The following is a 15,389-nucleotide window of genomic DNA, read 5'->3' as shown; positions in this document are numbered from 1 at the left end:
AGTTGTTCTGGAAGAGACTTGGAATGGTACACGGTATGTTGAGCTGCTCGGAGACCATCTCCACCCATTTTTGGCCTTCCAGCGCCCAGACGGTTCTGCGGTATTTCAAGATGATAACGTGCCGCCACATCGCTCCCACGTCGCCCGGGAATGGTTCCAGGAACATGCAGCGGAGGTCCAACGACTGCCATGGCCACCCAGAAGCCCCGATATCAACCCTATCGAGCATATCTGGGATGTCCTGGAACGCAGGCTCCGTGCCATGGATCCTGCACCCACGAACAGACCAGCATTGGCGGCCGCTCTGCAAACGATTTGGTGTCATCTGCGTCCAGAGGACTACCAGGGACTTGTCGACTCACTCCCACGGCATCTCACTGCAGTTCGCAGGGCCAGAGGAGGCCCCACACGCTATTAGGTAACTATCCCATGACATTTGCTAAGTCAGTGTAGTGTAAAACAAAAACTTAAGGTTTCCATCTATTCAATACTATTTACTGTAACCTTAAAAAAGTTACGTATATTTGATGTAATTAGTTTCAGTCTTGCTAGAGATCATCATCAGTCAAAATCAAAAAAGGTAAGGCAAGACATAAATTATAGAAAAAATTAAGCAGGCGTGTGTCACTGATATTCAGTGCAACACAAGTAAAGATTTGGATGCTAAACACTCATCATGATCACAAGTCTTGTGTAAGTTCAACATTTTCTTCCAATTCAAAGAATGCACTTCACAGAAGACCAGGTGAAACACTTAAAACACTAGCACATGAAGAATCTTCTTGAATTCAGTTCAGCTGAAACAAGTGTGAACAGAATAATGTTCGATGGGAAAGTGTTCAGATGTTCATTTGTTTCCAGTGCGGTTCACTGAAAAAGTCGAAAGAGCAAAAGCAAAGAAGTAGAATAGATCTGAGTTGTAGATGGGAGGTATAGCGTAGCCTAAGGTGGGGCTGAGGGAGTGGAATGGTGGGTGATTGCTGGAGGGAATTTCGAGAAAAATAAAGAAGGGGATTTAGAGCACTTAATTTCTTTTTACTGAAAATAGGAATTATTAGATCAAATCAAGGGTTTGGTTTTTCCGATATCTCATTAAGGTTCAAATTGGGATTAAAGAATTGATCCAGGTGGATGAAACAATTTTCAAAAAATATTGAGCACATTTTTGTGATATTTAGATCGTGACCAATATTCATGAATTTATGGTTCGAGTCCATCATGTGTTTTTCCATAGTTGAAAATATTATATTTACATGAATTTTCATGTTTTAAGTACCTCGTGTCAAAGTTTCTACCTGTTTGGCCGATATAGGTGGATGGACATCTACTACTGTACATTTAAGCATACAACTACCTGATTTATAGAATTTTATTATTATTATTATTATTATTATTATTATTAATTGAGTTTGTGCTGTGTAGAATTGATGTATTATTATTGTCTGTTTTAAAAGATAATTTTACATTATGTTTTTAAAAATGTTAAGAAATCTGGTGTATCTATGGATTATTAAAAGTGAAAGTGGAAAATAAGGTTGTTTTTTTTTTTTTTTGCTAGGGGCTTTACGTCGCACCGACACAGATAGGTCTTATGGCGACGATGGGATAGGAAAGGCCTAGGAGTTGGAAGGAAGCGGCCGTGGCCTTAATTAAGGTACAGCCCCAGCATTTGCCTGGTGTGAAAATGGGAAACCACGGAAAACAATCTTCAGGGCTGCCGATAGTGGGATTCGATCCTACTATCTCCCGGATGCAAGCTCACAGCCGCGCGCCTCTACGCGCACGGCCAACTCGCCCGGTAAAAATAAGGTTTAGTTAGTTTCTTTTTCTTAAGCGAGGGTAGTGGAATTACTCATTATTCCTTCAATGAAATGTTATCATATCCGTTGGCCTTGGCTATGTTTCTGATGGTGTTTAATTCATGTATAAGGTCTTTTTTTAACATTGAGATATTGAATGCACGATGAACCGTGCTGTAGTATGTGGATACGTAGATGATACTATAGTAATAATAGATGAGAACTTAGTCGACACTACCACCACCCTTTCAAACTTAAACATACCTAATCCATATATCAAATTCACTCTAGAATCAGAAACTGAACATAAAATCAATTTTTTAGCCTTAACAACCTCAAGACCCCATAATTCATATAGCTACAAAATTTATCGGAAACGTACACAAATCATAAACACCATTCATCAAGACTCTTTACATCCATAAGTCCACAAACGTGCTGCATTTACATGAATTTAGATGTTCTAAGTACCGTGTGTCAAAGTTTCTACCTGTTTGGCAAATATAAGTGGATGGATGCTACTACATTTAAGCATAAAAACACATCGTCATCATCATCATCATCATTAAGCAACAAATCTCTTTTAAAAAAGACACCACATTTTGGGAAGAGAAGTCAATTTCCCAAGATATTTCTTACAAGAGGTTTAAAGTAAGGTGGCATTTAACAGAGAGACTAACTCGCTTACCCAGGAAACTGCGATGCTTGGTGAGAGCCTGTTTCATTTCCTTCTCTGTCTTGAAGCCCACGTATGCTATGCCTTTCATCTTCACAGGAAGACGAATGGATTTGGGTTTCAGAGGAAGGAAGAAATGTTTGACATCTTTCTTCTTACCATTGTAAGACAACCCTCGTAGCTTGACAGTGAAGAAATTTACCCTTGTTTTTGGTTCCTTTTTACCCTTTTTCGAGACTTCTTCTTCTTCTTCTTCATCTTCATCTTCCTCATCTCCTGCTTCTTCCTCCTTTACTTCAGTTTCAGTCTCTTCATCTTTAACCTTTCTAGGTTCCTTCTTTGATTTCTTCTTCTTTTTCTTCTTCTTCTTACCGGCATCCTCATCTGATACATCTGTTTTGATTTCATCTTCTTTAACCATCATCATCTTTAAATACTGAAAAGAAAAATATATACATATTAGAAAATGATTTATGTCCAAGATGATCAGAGTTAGGGTCAAAAAATAAACCTCAAAGAATCTGGTGACTTATTTGTGTTCAGGACATTAATATCAAGAGTGGTACAACTTCCTGACACAAAAACTGAGGAAATTTTTCTGTGGAAGAATTAGTATCAAGGTATTTAGAACTGGTAAAAAAAAATATTGTTTTACACTTTAATACACAATAGAATAGGATAGGGTAGCATGGAGAGCTGCATCAAACAAGTTTATGGACAGATGACTCAAACAACATACAGCAGAATATACCGCTCAACGTATAATAAGAAATGCCTGCCAATAGACACTAAGATGCAACAATATAAAACCATAACTCCCCCAGAAGCCACTTACACTTGTGAAACCCTGTTCTAAATTAAAAACGAAAGACGAACTGATCACATCCTAAAAACTGAAAAAAAAAGAATCTTCAGAACTTGCACAAATAAAAAATACAGGAGTCTGGAGTATCTTTTTTTTCTTTTACAATTTGTTTTGCGTCACACCAACACAGATAGGTCTTATGGTGACGATGGGATGGGAAAGGCTTAGGAGTGGGAAGGAAACGGCCGTGGCCTTAATTAAGGTACAGCCCCAGCATTTGCCTGGTGTAAAAATGGGAAACCACGGAAAACCATCTTCAGGGCTGCCGAACCCACTATCTCCCGAATACTGGATACTGGCCGCACTTAAACAACTGCAGCTATCGAACTCGGTGTCTGGAGAATCCTTCCTAAGGAAATTTTCTACAGAGAGATTGAACCAGTCACCAGCACATGACGAAGGAAAGACATATTTCTTTCACACACTGCGAGTCCCAGGAAACCAGATTTTATAACAACTAGTGATGATAAATCTTGGAAAGAAGACAGGAGGACAATGGATCCACAAAATTCAGCAAGATTTCAAAGCAGCTGGACTTGATAAGCAGATACAGAGAACAAAAATAAAATTAACACCCTTCTTAAGACTCCCATATTTTCAGCAGAAATATCACGTAGAAGGGGTATAGCGATTTCAGACGAAGTGAGAAAATTATGATCAGAACGAATGAAAAAGTACTCGGTAGATCACAAGAACCAAACAGTACAACCTTCAAAGGGAAAGTGAACTTGGAACGACACAAATGGATATCGGCATCTAAGTCCAAGATACAAGAGTACTATGCGTTGGCTGACACAAAACGAGACTTTTCTCAACAAGTTATGCTAGCTCCCCCATTGCTGCACTTCACTCTGAAATGGTATCCATAATCTGTTCTTAATTTCCAAGTACCCTTACTTCTTAAGCAAAAAAAGGCTGAGCAGAAATATAATCATTCCCAGTATTAAAATTCAATTTCACTGTGGAAATGATGCCTTTACATCATATGATGGAAGTTATACTGTACATTTAAAATTACAAAAAATGCACCGCAGTAGACCTGTAAATTAAATGCACATGAATTACCACGTAAGTCCACTATACTTTTATAATCAATCAAGCAATAATTTGTTGAGAATTAAGCCAAAAATTGTAATTTTTACAGGCACAGATTTTTCTTTCGGACGCAGCCCTACCCAGGGAATGGCGCCCCTGCCTATGAGAGTCGCAGAACACACTGACCTGGTGTGTAACATCTGGTAAGGGTCCCAGCTCAGGGTTACGAGTGAAGACCTCAATGGCATCTACGGTGAAGAAGGTGGAATTTGGTACACTGGAGATGGCAGAAGAGGCAGCCCTGGACTTGGGGAAAACACAAGTACAATCTAAAGAGGCCAATGGCTTCGGCCAGATGGGGCCCTCTTTTTTTTTTTTTTTTTTACAATATTGGCTTTACATCACACTGCCACCGATAGGTCTTATGGCGACAATGGGATAGGAAAGGGCTAGGAGTGGGAAGGATGCAGCCGTGGCTTTAATTAAGGTACATTTGCCTGGTGTGAAAATGGGAAACAACGGAAAATCATCTCCAAGGCTGCCGACAGTAGGGTTCGAATCCAATATCTCCCGAATGCAAGCTCACAGAGATGAGGCACTTTAGGAGGGCAGGTGGTCCCTTGGTAGAGATAATACCCCAAAAGTTCATCTAGCAGAGTCTGCACTTCATGTAAGGGGTGGCTGCAAAAGGCGGCCATTTCCCCACGTTAGAAGCAGCCTGAAAAAATCCTGGCAGTAGGTATAAAATATAAAATGCCTTTGGGTGTGGCAAGCCGATCGTACAAATAGCCTATAAAATGACTGATGGTGAGTCGAGGCTTCGGAAATGGTTAGCCCCCCCAAAAGTGATGCGCAATTCCTGGTGTTCTCATCCAGGGGGAAATGTTAATAATAATTTTTAAAAAACTGTGGCGATTCTAGATTTACAACCTGACCCCAAAAACTGGAAACGGGAAATGAAGGAGGAGAAGAAGAGTCTAAGTGTTATTTTTAAAGCCCTGCATGGATGCGGATGAAAACTGTATGGCTGTGCGGATAGTTTTGCTGATAATTTCTAAATAATGAAGTTTATTGATTTTCACTGGGGTATACTCTTATTTTTGCTTGTGGTTAGGCGACCCTTGACACTGATAAGGGAGAATGGTGATATACAAACAGCCTTGAGACCATAAAGCCGTAAATCTGACCTACACCTAACTGCCCCCCCTTCCGCGATTAGTGGAAGGAACAAAGGTTCCGAAAGGGAACCGCTGCTACATCGGTAGTTGTCGCAAGAGAAAATATCTCCTAAATCTGTGACTGTAGAGTGTCTGGTGCTAGATATCATAGCTGTTGTATTATGTTAACATATATCTATCCAATTCAATACCTTGGGTGTAATATAGTTAAATAGCTGCAATATACGCAGATAACGATTCGCGGATTCGGGTGAAGGAAGTGTGGATGCTCTAATTATATTCATGTTCAACAGACTGAAAAGCTTAAAGGTAATAGTGCACACAAAACTCACCTCAAGATCTGATATCTCTTTCTTAGTGGCGATCTTTGTAGTGTTCTCGGCATCGCTGTCATCACTCTGCTCACTTCCTTTACTTTCATGGCCTGAATCATCATTTTCCTCCACAACGTCTTCTTCCGTTACCGTCTTGTTCTTCTTAGTCTCCTTTATTTCAGGCAATATAACGTCCTGCAGCGTTTTACTTCCCTTTGCATGAGCCTCAATAAACTCCTTGAATAAGGGATCATCTTTATGCTGGAAAAGAAAAGAAAAGAAAACATAAGTAGTAAATACAGTTCAACCTGAGTTATACATATATGAAGGTGAAGAGCAGATTTTATGTATAACTAAGAATGACTTACAAATCACGTTAAGATATTAAGTCAAATTACTATTCAATTACTGTGTTGAATGGGTGAAAGTTCCTTATGGGGATCACTGTAAGTACCTAGGTGTTAATATAAGGAAAGATCTTCATTGGGGTAATCACATACACAGGATTGTAAATAAAGGGTACAGATCCCCGCGCAGAGTTATGAGGGTGTTTATGGGTTGGTTGTTGTTTTGTTTTTGTTTGCTTTACGTCGCACCGACACACATATGTCTTATGGCGACAATTTTACGGGTTGTAGTAAGGATGTAAGACCCCAACTAGAGTATGGTTCCAGTGTATGGGACCCTCACCAGGATTACTTGATTCAAGAATTGGAAAAAATCCAAAGAAAAGCAGCTTGATTTATTCTGGGTGATTTCTGACAGCGTTACAAAAATGTTGCACAGTTTGGGCTGGGAAGATTTGGGAGAAAGAAGACGAGCTACTCGAATAAGTGGTATGTTCAAAGCTGTCAGCGGAGAGATGGCGTGCAATGACATTAGTAGATGAATAAGTTTGAGTGGTGTCTTTAAAAGTAGGAAAGATCACAATATGAAGATAAAATTGGAATTTAAGAGGACAAATTGGGGCAAATATTCGTTTATAGGAAGGCGAGTTAGGGATTGGAATAACTTACCAGGGGAGATGTTCAATAAATTTCCAATTTCTTTGAAATCATTTAAGAAAAGGCTAGGAAAACAACAGATAGGGAATCTGCCAATTGGGTGACTGCCCTAAATGCAGATCAGTCTTGATTGATTGATTGAAAATAATTGCCTCTATTTTCAAGAACAAGATGAAAGACAGGTTATTTCAGAGATATAAATTAACAACGTAATTTGTACTGTAGCATAAATCAATGCTGTTTATTTTGCACTAAATCTTTGGAATGGCAAGTTTAAAGAATATGGACTAAACATCTAGTAAGACAAAAAACTGTTGAAATACTATCAACAAGAACGGCATAGTTTCGAACATTTTCCTGAAGGGAACTCTGTTACAATCTGTTTTTAACTTCAAATAACTTGGAAGTATCATTTCGAAAGATAACATAATAAACCAAGAAATACTTAATAGTACTCTGAAAGCTTCTCAATTTTATTTTCACGTGAGAAATCTACTCTGGGATGATAAAATACTCCAGAAAGTAAAACTGACCATGTTTCACGCTACTTCATTCCTATTCTCACCGATGGACTTGAAAAATGTACCCTACATAACAAGGCTAATAGTAAAATCCAGTCACCGGGCGAGTTGGCCGTGCGCGTACAGGCGCGCGGCTGTGAGCTTGCATCCGGGAGATAGTAGGTTCGAATCCCACTATCGGCAGCCCTGAAGATGGTTTTCCGTGGTTTCCCATTTTCACACCAGGCCGCTTCCTTCCAACTCCTAGGCCTTTCCTATCCCATCGTCACCATAAGACCTATCTGTGTCGGTGCGACGTAAAGCCCCTAGCAAAAAAAAAAAATCCAGTCAATAGAAATGAAATTCATCAGAACGATGAACCAAAAGACCAGAAAAGACAAGATTAGAAATGAAGTAAACAGGCTGGCATTAGCGAGTTTTTAGGAAGACGTAGGCTACAATGGTTCGGACATGTTATAAGGATGGAAAGAATGAGAACGACAAGGAATTACTTTGACCGAGAAGTAGGCCAGTGCGGAGGCCAAGGATCTATGTACAAACACAGTGAAATTGGAGGTCAGCAAGAGGAACGTCAAGTGGGAGGACATAGAGAAACGGAACTATACTTTGACAGGAAGAAGTGGCGAGTACTTGTACACCACGCGTGGGAAATGGGAGCTGGAAAGTGATGATGATGATGATGATGATGATGATGATTGTTTATTTTGCACCCAAATTTTAAAAATTCATCTGAAATAGCATTTCTTTTACTAATGACTGTGCAGAGTGAGGTATAACTAATTCTAAGTGTCCAGTTATTTCAATTTTAAAAACATCTAAGGTTTTTTTCAATCGTGAAATTACCAGCAATTCGCCCCCGTGAAATTACCAGCAATTCGCCCCAGTGTAGCAGTGGGCTCATCAATTGGATTGCTACACCTCTCCAAGACGCTGGCGGGTAGCGCGCCTATAGAGCTTAAATGTTTTTAACATTTGCAATCGATGAAATTAAATTATGGTTTCCTTATAGGAACTGTATTTTTGATATTTCAATTTTAGTTTTATGATTACTGTCTCCTTCTCGTATAAATGTTAGTTTCTCAACCGGCGTGTACCTTTTCTCTTTCAGTTTTCTATGGCCGACCCACAGCAACATGTAATAAATTTATACTGACAAAACCACAATTTTTATAACTCGCTACAGCAAATGTCAGCAATCTGCATCATTTTAATGCATCTTGATTTTGTAAACTGGTTACAGTTAAAAAGGAATTTTGTCCTATGTCCCGAACAGGTGTCTTGTTACCTTCCTACTTCAGCTTTATGCCGTATGGTCACTTTCCGTGACCTTCGCTACACCATCGCACCCCTCTGACATCTGCAGCTAAAATCCCAGAGCTAACAATGCCGACTCTAACGTATCGCATTTCTAACTCATCTCTGTTTTGATCAGAGGAAATACATACATCAGTGACATTATTTTAACTTTATAAAATGAACGGTATTTAACAAAAATTAATACGAATAAATACCAATTAACCATGCAAGTGGGCAACCTAAAACTTATAGAAGTGACATTTTAGCAAAAAAAAAAAGTATGGGTTTGTGCGATTATCGCCTACAACAACCGTTAATTCGCAGCTCCTTCGGAGTTGTTATAACCGGTTTCAACTGTACAAGAAAGGCCTGCCCGGTGACAATGTTCATTAGACATCCAGTCTTCATGGTCTCACACCGTTATTAGCCAATTTGAGTCCCACTGATGGAGGAAATTTGGCCGGCAGTGTAGGAGAGGTTTGATCACTTTGTATTCTCTTCCAACAGCACAATCACCAATTTGCTCTGCCTCCTTAACAATATGGAACTTCTCTTTAGCCATGAAAGACTTCTAAAGAGAACCTTTAACAGCAATGCTGAACATTTGCTACTACATAAACTGACGCTATGCAAATGACGTGATATGTTCACGGCAAGTTTCTCGCTTGTGGTGGGATTTTTTTGTTTTTTGCTTTATGTCGCACCAACACAGGTAGGCCTTATGGAGACGATGGGGTAGGAAAGGCCTAGGAGTTGGAAGGAAGCGGCCGTGGTCTTAATTAAGGTACAGCCCCAGCATTTGCCTGGTGGAAAATGGGAAACCACAGACAACCATCTTGAGGGCTGCCGACGGTGGGATTCGAACCCACTATCTCCCGGATGCAAGCTCACAGCTGCGTACCCCTAACTGCACGGCCAACCCGCCCGGTATGTGGTGGGAATCGAGTCGCTAACGGAGTGGATGGAAAAATAGCAACTCCCAGATTTCTGTATATCACAAGCACTTTGATATAAATAATACCAGCACCCAACTTTTCACTGTTTGAAAGAAGAAATATGCAGGATGATTTTTTTTTTTTTTTTGCATATATACAGTAAGTGCTGGGTTTAGAGAGGGATAGAGAATCTTCCAGAAAGAGTGAAATGAAGAACTGGCAGAGTGGTCCACTTTCTCCACCAAGATAAAGGAGTACTGGAAATCCTGTAAGGCTGACAATTATTATCTGTGGTCCAAAGTGCCTGAAATGATATTAAAAAATAGTATGGCCTCAGCTACAGTGTGATGACATTTTGATTTGATATAATTTAGGCTGCCTACGTATCAATTTCGACATTACATTCTGCTCTGCCACAGAGTACAGAAACAAATCTCTCTTGGGTGACTTATAGCCGTGTTTTTAATTCTTTTTTTTTTTGGGTAAACATTAAATTTGTCACACTAAATCTTTCTGATATCCTACGAGGTGAAAGTTGACACCGCGCCACCCAAAGTTTGTAACATTATAAGGAAGTGAAAATAATGCAAATCGTACTTGGATTCCTTTTAGAGGAGAGTTGTGTTCAATGTGATGTACAGAAACCCAACATCCCGCCCACAGAAGTACACTTACTTTTATAACCTAATAAATAGCAGCATCTGCCACTGTCCACTGCTAAAGTAACTACTTGCATTCCTACTGGTCAATGTGAACAGAATGTGACGTCATTGCCATCAATATTGATACTTAGATTGTGTTACCAACCCCGGCTGAATAAAAGCACAAACAAAGAATACCATGTAAAGGCAACAATGTGAAATGCACAACAGCAATATCACCTTAGGCCAGCGCCTCTCAGGATGCATGCACTGTGCACGGTGCAAAAGACGACTTCATTTGGTTGACCAGAGTGCAGGCCCCCCACTCCTCGATTTGGAGCAATAGCGCTATCTCTCCCCTTCCCCACGCCTGTCTCGCTTGCTCTCCCTGTCTCCCTCTTCCTCACTTTCTCCGTAGTGCTCCAAATCCGAGCTGAGTTGAGCCAAGTTGAGCCGAACTTAGCCAAGTAGCCCAGAGATGAAGCATTGGTCCGAGCCGAGCCGAGCGGAGCGGGACCAATGCACTGTGCACAGGAACTCTGCGCCGCTGTTTGCTCGTGTGAGATTTTGGGCGTTTGAGAGGCCCTGCCTTAGAGGCGAAACAGAATAGGCTCTTATTGCCCTACAAAATGCTAGAGACCTAAAACCCGCTTTGCGGCCCTAACCTGGGGCTTACATCCTCAGACCCCCTTTGCTTGGTCACAGTCCAATGGTTTTGTCACTAACCGGACCTAACCAATTCAGACCAATCGCTTTCTCAATGACCCGAAACATAAATTAATTCAGCTTTTCCACTCTGTCCAATATAGAATGCACTGCTATCGCTGTACAGTAAAAAAAAATAAAAAAAATAAAAAAAACCAAACTTAAAAGCCGCTTCACAGAATGCAAGCCGCTTCATGGCCCTAACCTGAGGGCTTACGCCCCCAGTCCCCCTTGGGTTGGTCACAGTCCAATGTCACTAGTCTTAGTTTCCAAATGAACACGTTGGCAGCATTGTTAGATCGTCTGTGCGCGTACTCATGCCTCAGGGACAACAACGCGAGACACAAACAAATGTCAGTTATTCTGCGCGCAGCTGAATGTGGTGAGTACTGGATAGCATGGCGTCAAATATTGATTTATACGACATGGAGGGGTAAATGGACTTTTTTCTGCCCTTCAAAAACCTGACAACCTCTGCTGGGTTTGAAACAACAGTCTTGGGATCTGCAGACTGACTCTCTATCAATGATCCACAGAGGGATATTCCTAACAATTGATGTGTTTAATTTTATGTTTTACTTTCGTCTTACATTTATTTTAACGTTCTTGTAAAACTGACCAGCCGTTGAATTAATTTTGAAAACCTTAACACAAATTGAATGACTGAAAAGTCCTACTTATTACACCAACTGAATAATCTGGAGAGGATGAAACATAACTATGTTTAAGTAAAGAGAAAAGAATAATTAACATACCTTTTCTAATATTTCTTGTATTTTATCGTTTTTCTTCTTTTTCTTTTCTTCTTTTTTGGTTTCCTCTTCAGGTTTCCCATGTATCTTCTTGAATGCAGTGCTGTCAGGGGCATATTTACTCCAAGCTTTAGGTTTCTTTGGATCACCTGCAATGTGAATATAGCCACATATAAATGTCGTATTATAATCATTATAAAATATCAAAGCCATTTCTTCTTCTTATTATTATTAATCATATACAGTCGTATTGGCACACTCTTTTTTAAAACATAACTAGTTTTTTAACACTAAGGTCCATCATCAGTGTTAGAATTTAAATTTAATTACACATGAGTGTGTCGTCAAAATTAGTTGAAATAAGTTTAAAATGTAGCCCTGTTGACATTAACTGTAAAATAAGAAAAAGGAAAAAAAACAAGTGTAAAAGTATGCAAATGATACATATAAACTTAAAATAATGTTGTAAAAGGTATTAACATACCATAGGCTTTTCCTCGTACTCAGGCTGTTGGTCGAGTACTAACAAATGTTCAGCTTTAAGTATGGAAACGAGCTGCAAGCACATGATGTTACGTCACCTCAAGGTTACGGTAGAAGCACTTGATGTTACATCAACTCAAGATTGTAAACAAAATGTTGCTTGCGACTCTTTCATTTAAAATTGTATCTGGATCCCTTGTCTGCGCCAAAAATATCTCAATATTTTCACGGGTATTTAATTCAAATCCATAATTACCCTTAAAAATTAATTTGATGTCCTTTTCGATCCCTAAAAAGCTGTAGTTATTGTTATAAATGTGTTCCTTATTTTACAGTTAATGTCAACAGGGCTACATTTTAAACTCATTTTAACTAATTCTGATGACACACTCATGTGGAATTAATTTTAATTATAACACTGATGATGGACCTTAGTGTCCAAAAACCAGTTATGTTTAAAAAAAAAAGTGTGTGATGATACGACTGTATATGTTTAATAATAATAATAATAATAATAATAATAATAATAATAATAATAATAATAATAATAAAACATATAAATGCCTCAAAGGGGCCGATGACCAAGATGTAAGGCCCCATTAAACAACAAGTATCATCATCATAAAATGTCTTAAATACAAAAGAGGTCAGCTGCTAGATGTACACAGGGACATAGTATTTTACTATTTATACATAAATTGATAGACAGGGTTATTCAAAAAGGATGGTACAAAAGTAAAGTTGATCTATTTTTTTATTGAACTTGCATACACGATCCATCATGATATGCAATATTTAACTACCTGCATAAGTTTTTTCTTTTTTTTCTGCTATTTGCTTTACGTCGCACCGTCATAGATATGTCTTACGGCGACAATGGGATAGGAAAGGCCTAGGAATTGGAAGGAAGGGGCCGTGGCCTTAATTAAGGTACAGCCCCGGCATTTGCCTGGTGTGAAAATGGGAAACCACGGAAAACCATCTTCAGGGCTGCCGACAGCGGGGCTCGAACCCACTATCTCCCGATTACTGGATACTGGCCGCACTTAAGCGACTGCAGCTATCGAGCTCGGTTGCATAAGTTTATTAATCATAAGTTTCATGTTTGTCTGTGTAATGAATATTTAATTTAATTTTCTTGACCACATTTTACTTTAAATAAACTTCCGATTTATTAGATCCTGTTCAGTACATGAAGTACTTATAAAAGAGATGTTAAGTACAGAAAAAAATGGCCCACTGGGCATTAATAGGATCCAAACCTTCTGATTTCCCATCAGAGAGCTGGCAATAGATCAGATTCTTTCCAATTGGCTTTACATTGCACCGACACAGATAAGTAAACGGCTAGGTGTGGGAAGGGAGTAGCCTTGGCCTTAATTATGATACAGCCCCGGTATTTGCCTGGTGTGAAAATAGGAAACCATAGAAAACCATCTTCGTGGCTGCCGACAGTGGGGTTCAAACCCACTATCTCCTGAATGCAAGCTCACAACTGCGTGCTCCTAAACACATGGCTAACTCGCCCGGTTCCAATGGAACAATAGGCTACCATAGCTCAATAGTATAACAGCAGACATGAAATCAAAAGGTTGTTGATTTGGATCCCACTGGTGTTAGGTTGGCCTTTTTTTGTGTACTTAACATCTCTTTGACACGTACTATATAAGTTGAAAATGTTCAGTCTGCCTGTTTAGTCTACGAACTCACCACCAGAGGCATTGTTATTGTTCATGTAGGCATTACAAACGTTGGATATGAGCACTCTGGGTGACATGGTAGATGCCTAGATAGTAGCCCATTTCTTCCCAGGTGCAATCTAACATATTCTCCATCATCTGCTCCACTGCACCAAATTGTTCAGATATGGTAATCATACACAACATCCTTGACGTAACACCAGATAAGGAAACTGCAGGCGATCGCGTTGTCGATTTCTTAGTACTCCTTACATCCGCAGCCTCAAATTCATTACCTGTTTCCCTCGATGTTTGCGAGCAACCAGGACTTTTCCTCAAGGCACAAATATCCAGTGGACTGGAACTGTTGCACCCAACATCATGACCCAGTTCATCAACGTGGGTTAAATATACTCTAACCCTGGGTTTGTTAAATTAGAGTTAGTATTTTAACTCATTCTTATGAGTCAAGCGTTTCACCAAGCTATTTTGGCAGAGGATTAACTAACACCATATTAACCCTTGCCAGAAACAGCTGCTGTACCGATTAAGGAGGTAGTGACTAAAAATCAGAGATTATGACCACACTTCTTGCGTGGTTCTTTTGTTTATTTCTTGTGCGCTATTGAGTTTTCTTCCTCAGTTCCGTGGTAGATATTATTCTTTCGTGATCGTGATAGAACTGACTGCTGTGATCGAAAAATGGAAGAAGTTCAGATGAGAAAAAGGGGCATGAATTATTCTGCATTAGAAAAAATATTACTTATTGAATTAGCCACCAAGTACCCAAGTATTATAGAATGCAAGAAGACTGACGGTGTAAAATAAAAAGAAAAGGAGGAACATAGGAAAAATTAATAGGGGAATTTTATAGCATTTCGCACGTTACTGGCCATCTTGCAACTATATAACAAATTTTGAGGTTAGAATCACCGATTACTTGACAATTGACAGAAAAATAACCCTTGTTGCTTCGACCATTATATGAAATGGCCCTGTGGTATAAAACCTTAATGCAGTCAATACCTTTAGTATAGAAGAGAGAGGCCTGTTTCGGTCAATTAGGTATATTTTTTTTGCTAGTGGCTTTACGTCGCACTGACACAGATAAGTCTTATGGCAGCGATGGGAGAGGAAAGGCCTAGGAGTTAGAAGGAAGCGGCCGGCCTTAAATAAGGTACAGCCCCAGCATTTGCCTGGTGTGAAAATGGGAAACCACGGAAAACCATCTCCAGGGCTACCAACAGTGGGATTCGAACCCACTATGTCCCGGATGCAAGCTCACAGCCGCACGCCTCTAACCGCACAGCCAACTCGCCCGGTATATTGTGTATTCTAACCTTTCGCAAATTTCATTGACGATTTTACTGACGATGGTTTTCTACAGTCTATACATCTTCATAAATTGTTCTTCAGATAGATTTTGAAAGTTGTTCCTTCTTATTATAGGCGTATTTCTGTTAGGAATACCATTGAACAAAGCTAAATAAAGCAACTCTGCATCAA

The 15,389-nt window shown here is 39.6% G+C and overlaps 1 protein-coding gene across 2 annotated transcripts in view; it reads right to left on the bottom strand.

Moving 5' to 3' along the window:
- LOC136882359 (probable RNA-binding protein 19) overlaps positions 1-15,389 on the bottom strand; it is an 80,451-nt gene that overhangs the window by 62,945 nt on the left and 2,117 nt on the right. For both annotated transcript variants that reach the window (XM_068229545.1, XM_068229546.1), the window contains exons 3-5: positions 11,725-11,870; positions 5,886-6,128; positions 2,488-2,911 (exon numbers count right to left, since the gene is read on the bottom strand). In XM_068229545.1, coding sequence (XP_068085646.1) covers positions 2,488-2,911; positions 5,886-6,128; positions 11,725-11,870 — 813 coding nt within the window. The remainder of the gene's footprint in view (positions 1-2,487; positions 2,912-5,885; positions 6,129-11,724; positions 11,871-15,389) is intronic.

This window comes from Anabrus simplex, chromosome 10, assembly GCF_040414725.1.
Source record: "Anabrus simplex isolate iqAnaSimp1 chromosome 10, ASM4041472v1, whole genome shotgun sequence".
Lineage (NCBI taxonomy): Eukaryota > Metazoa > Arthropoda > Insecta > Orthoptera > Tettigoniidae > Anabrus > Anabrus simplex.
The sequence above is the reverse complement of the archived record's forward strand: the minus strand, read 5'-3'. Positions and strand labels throughout refer to the sequence as shown.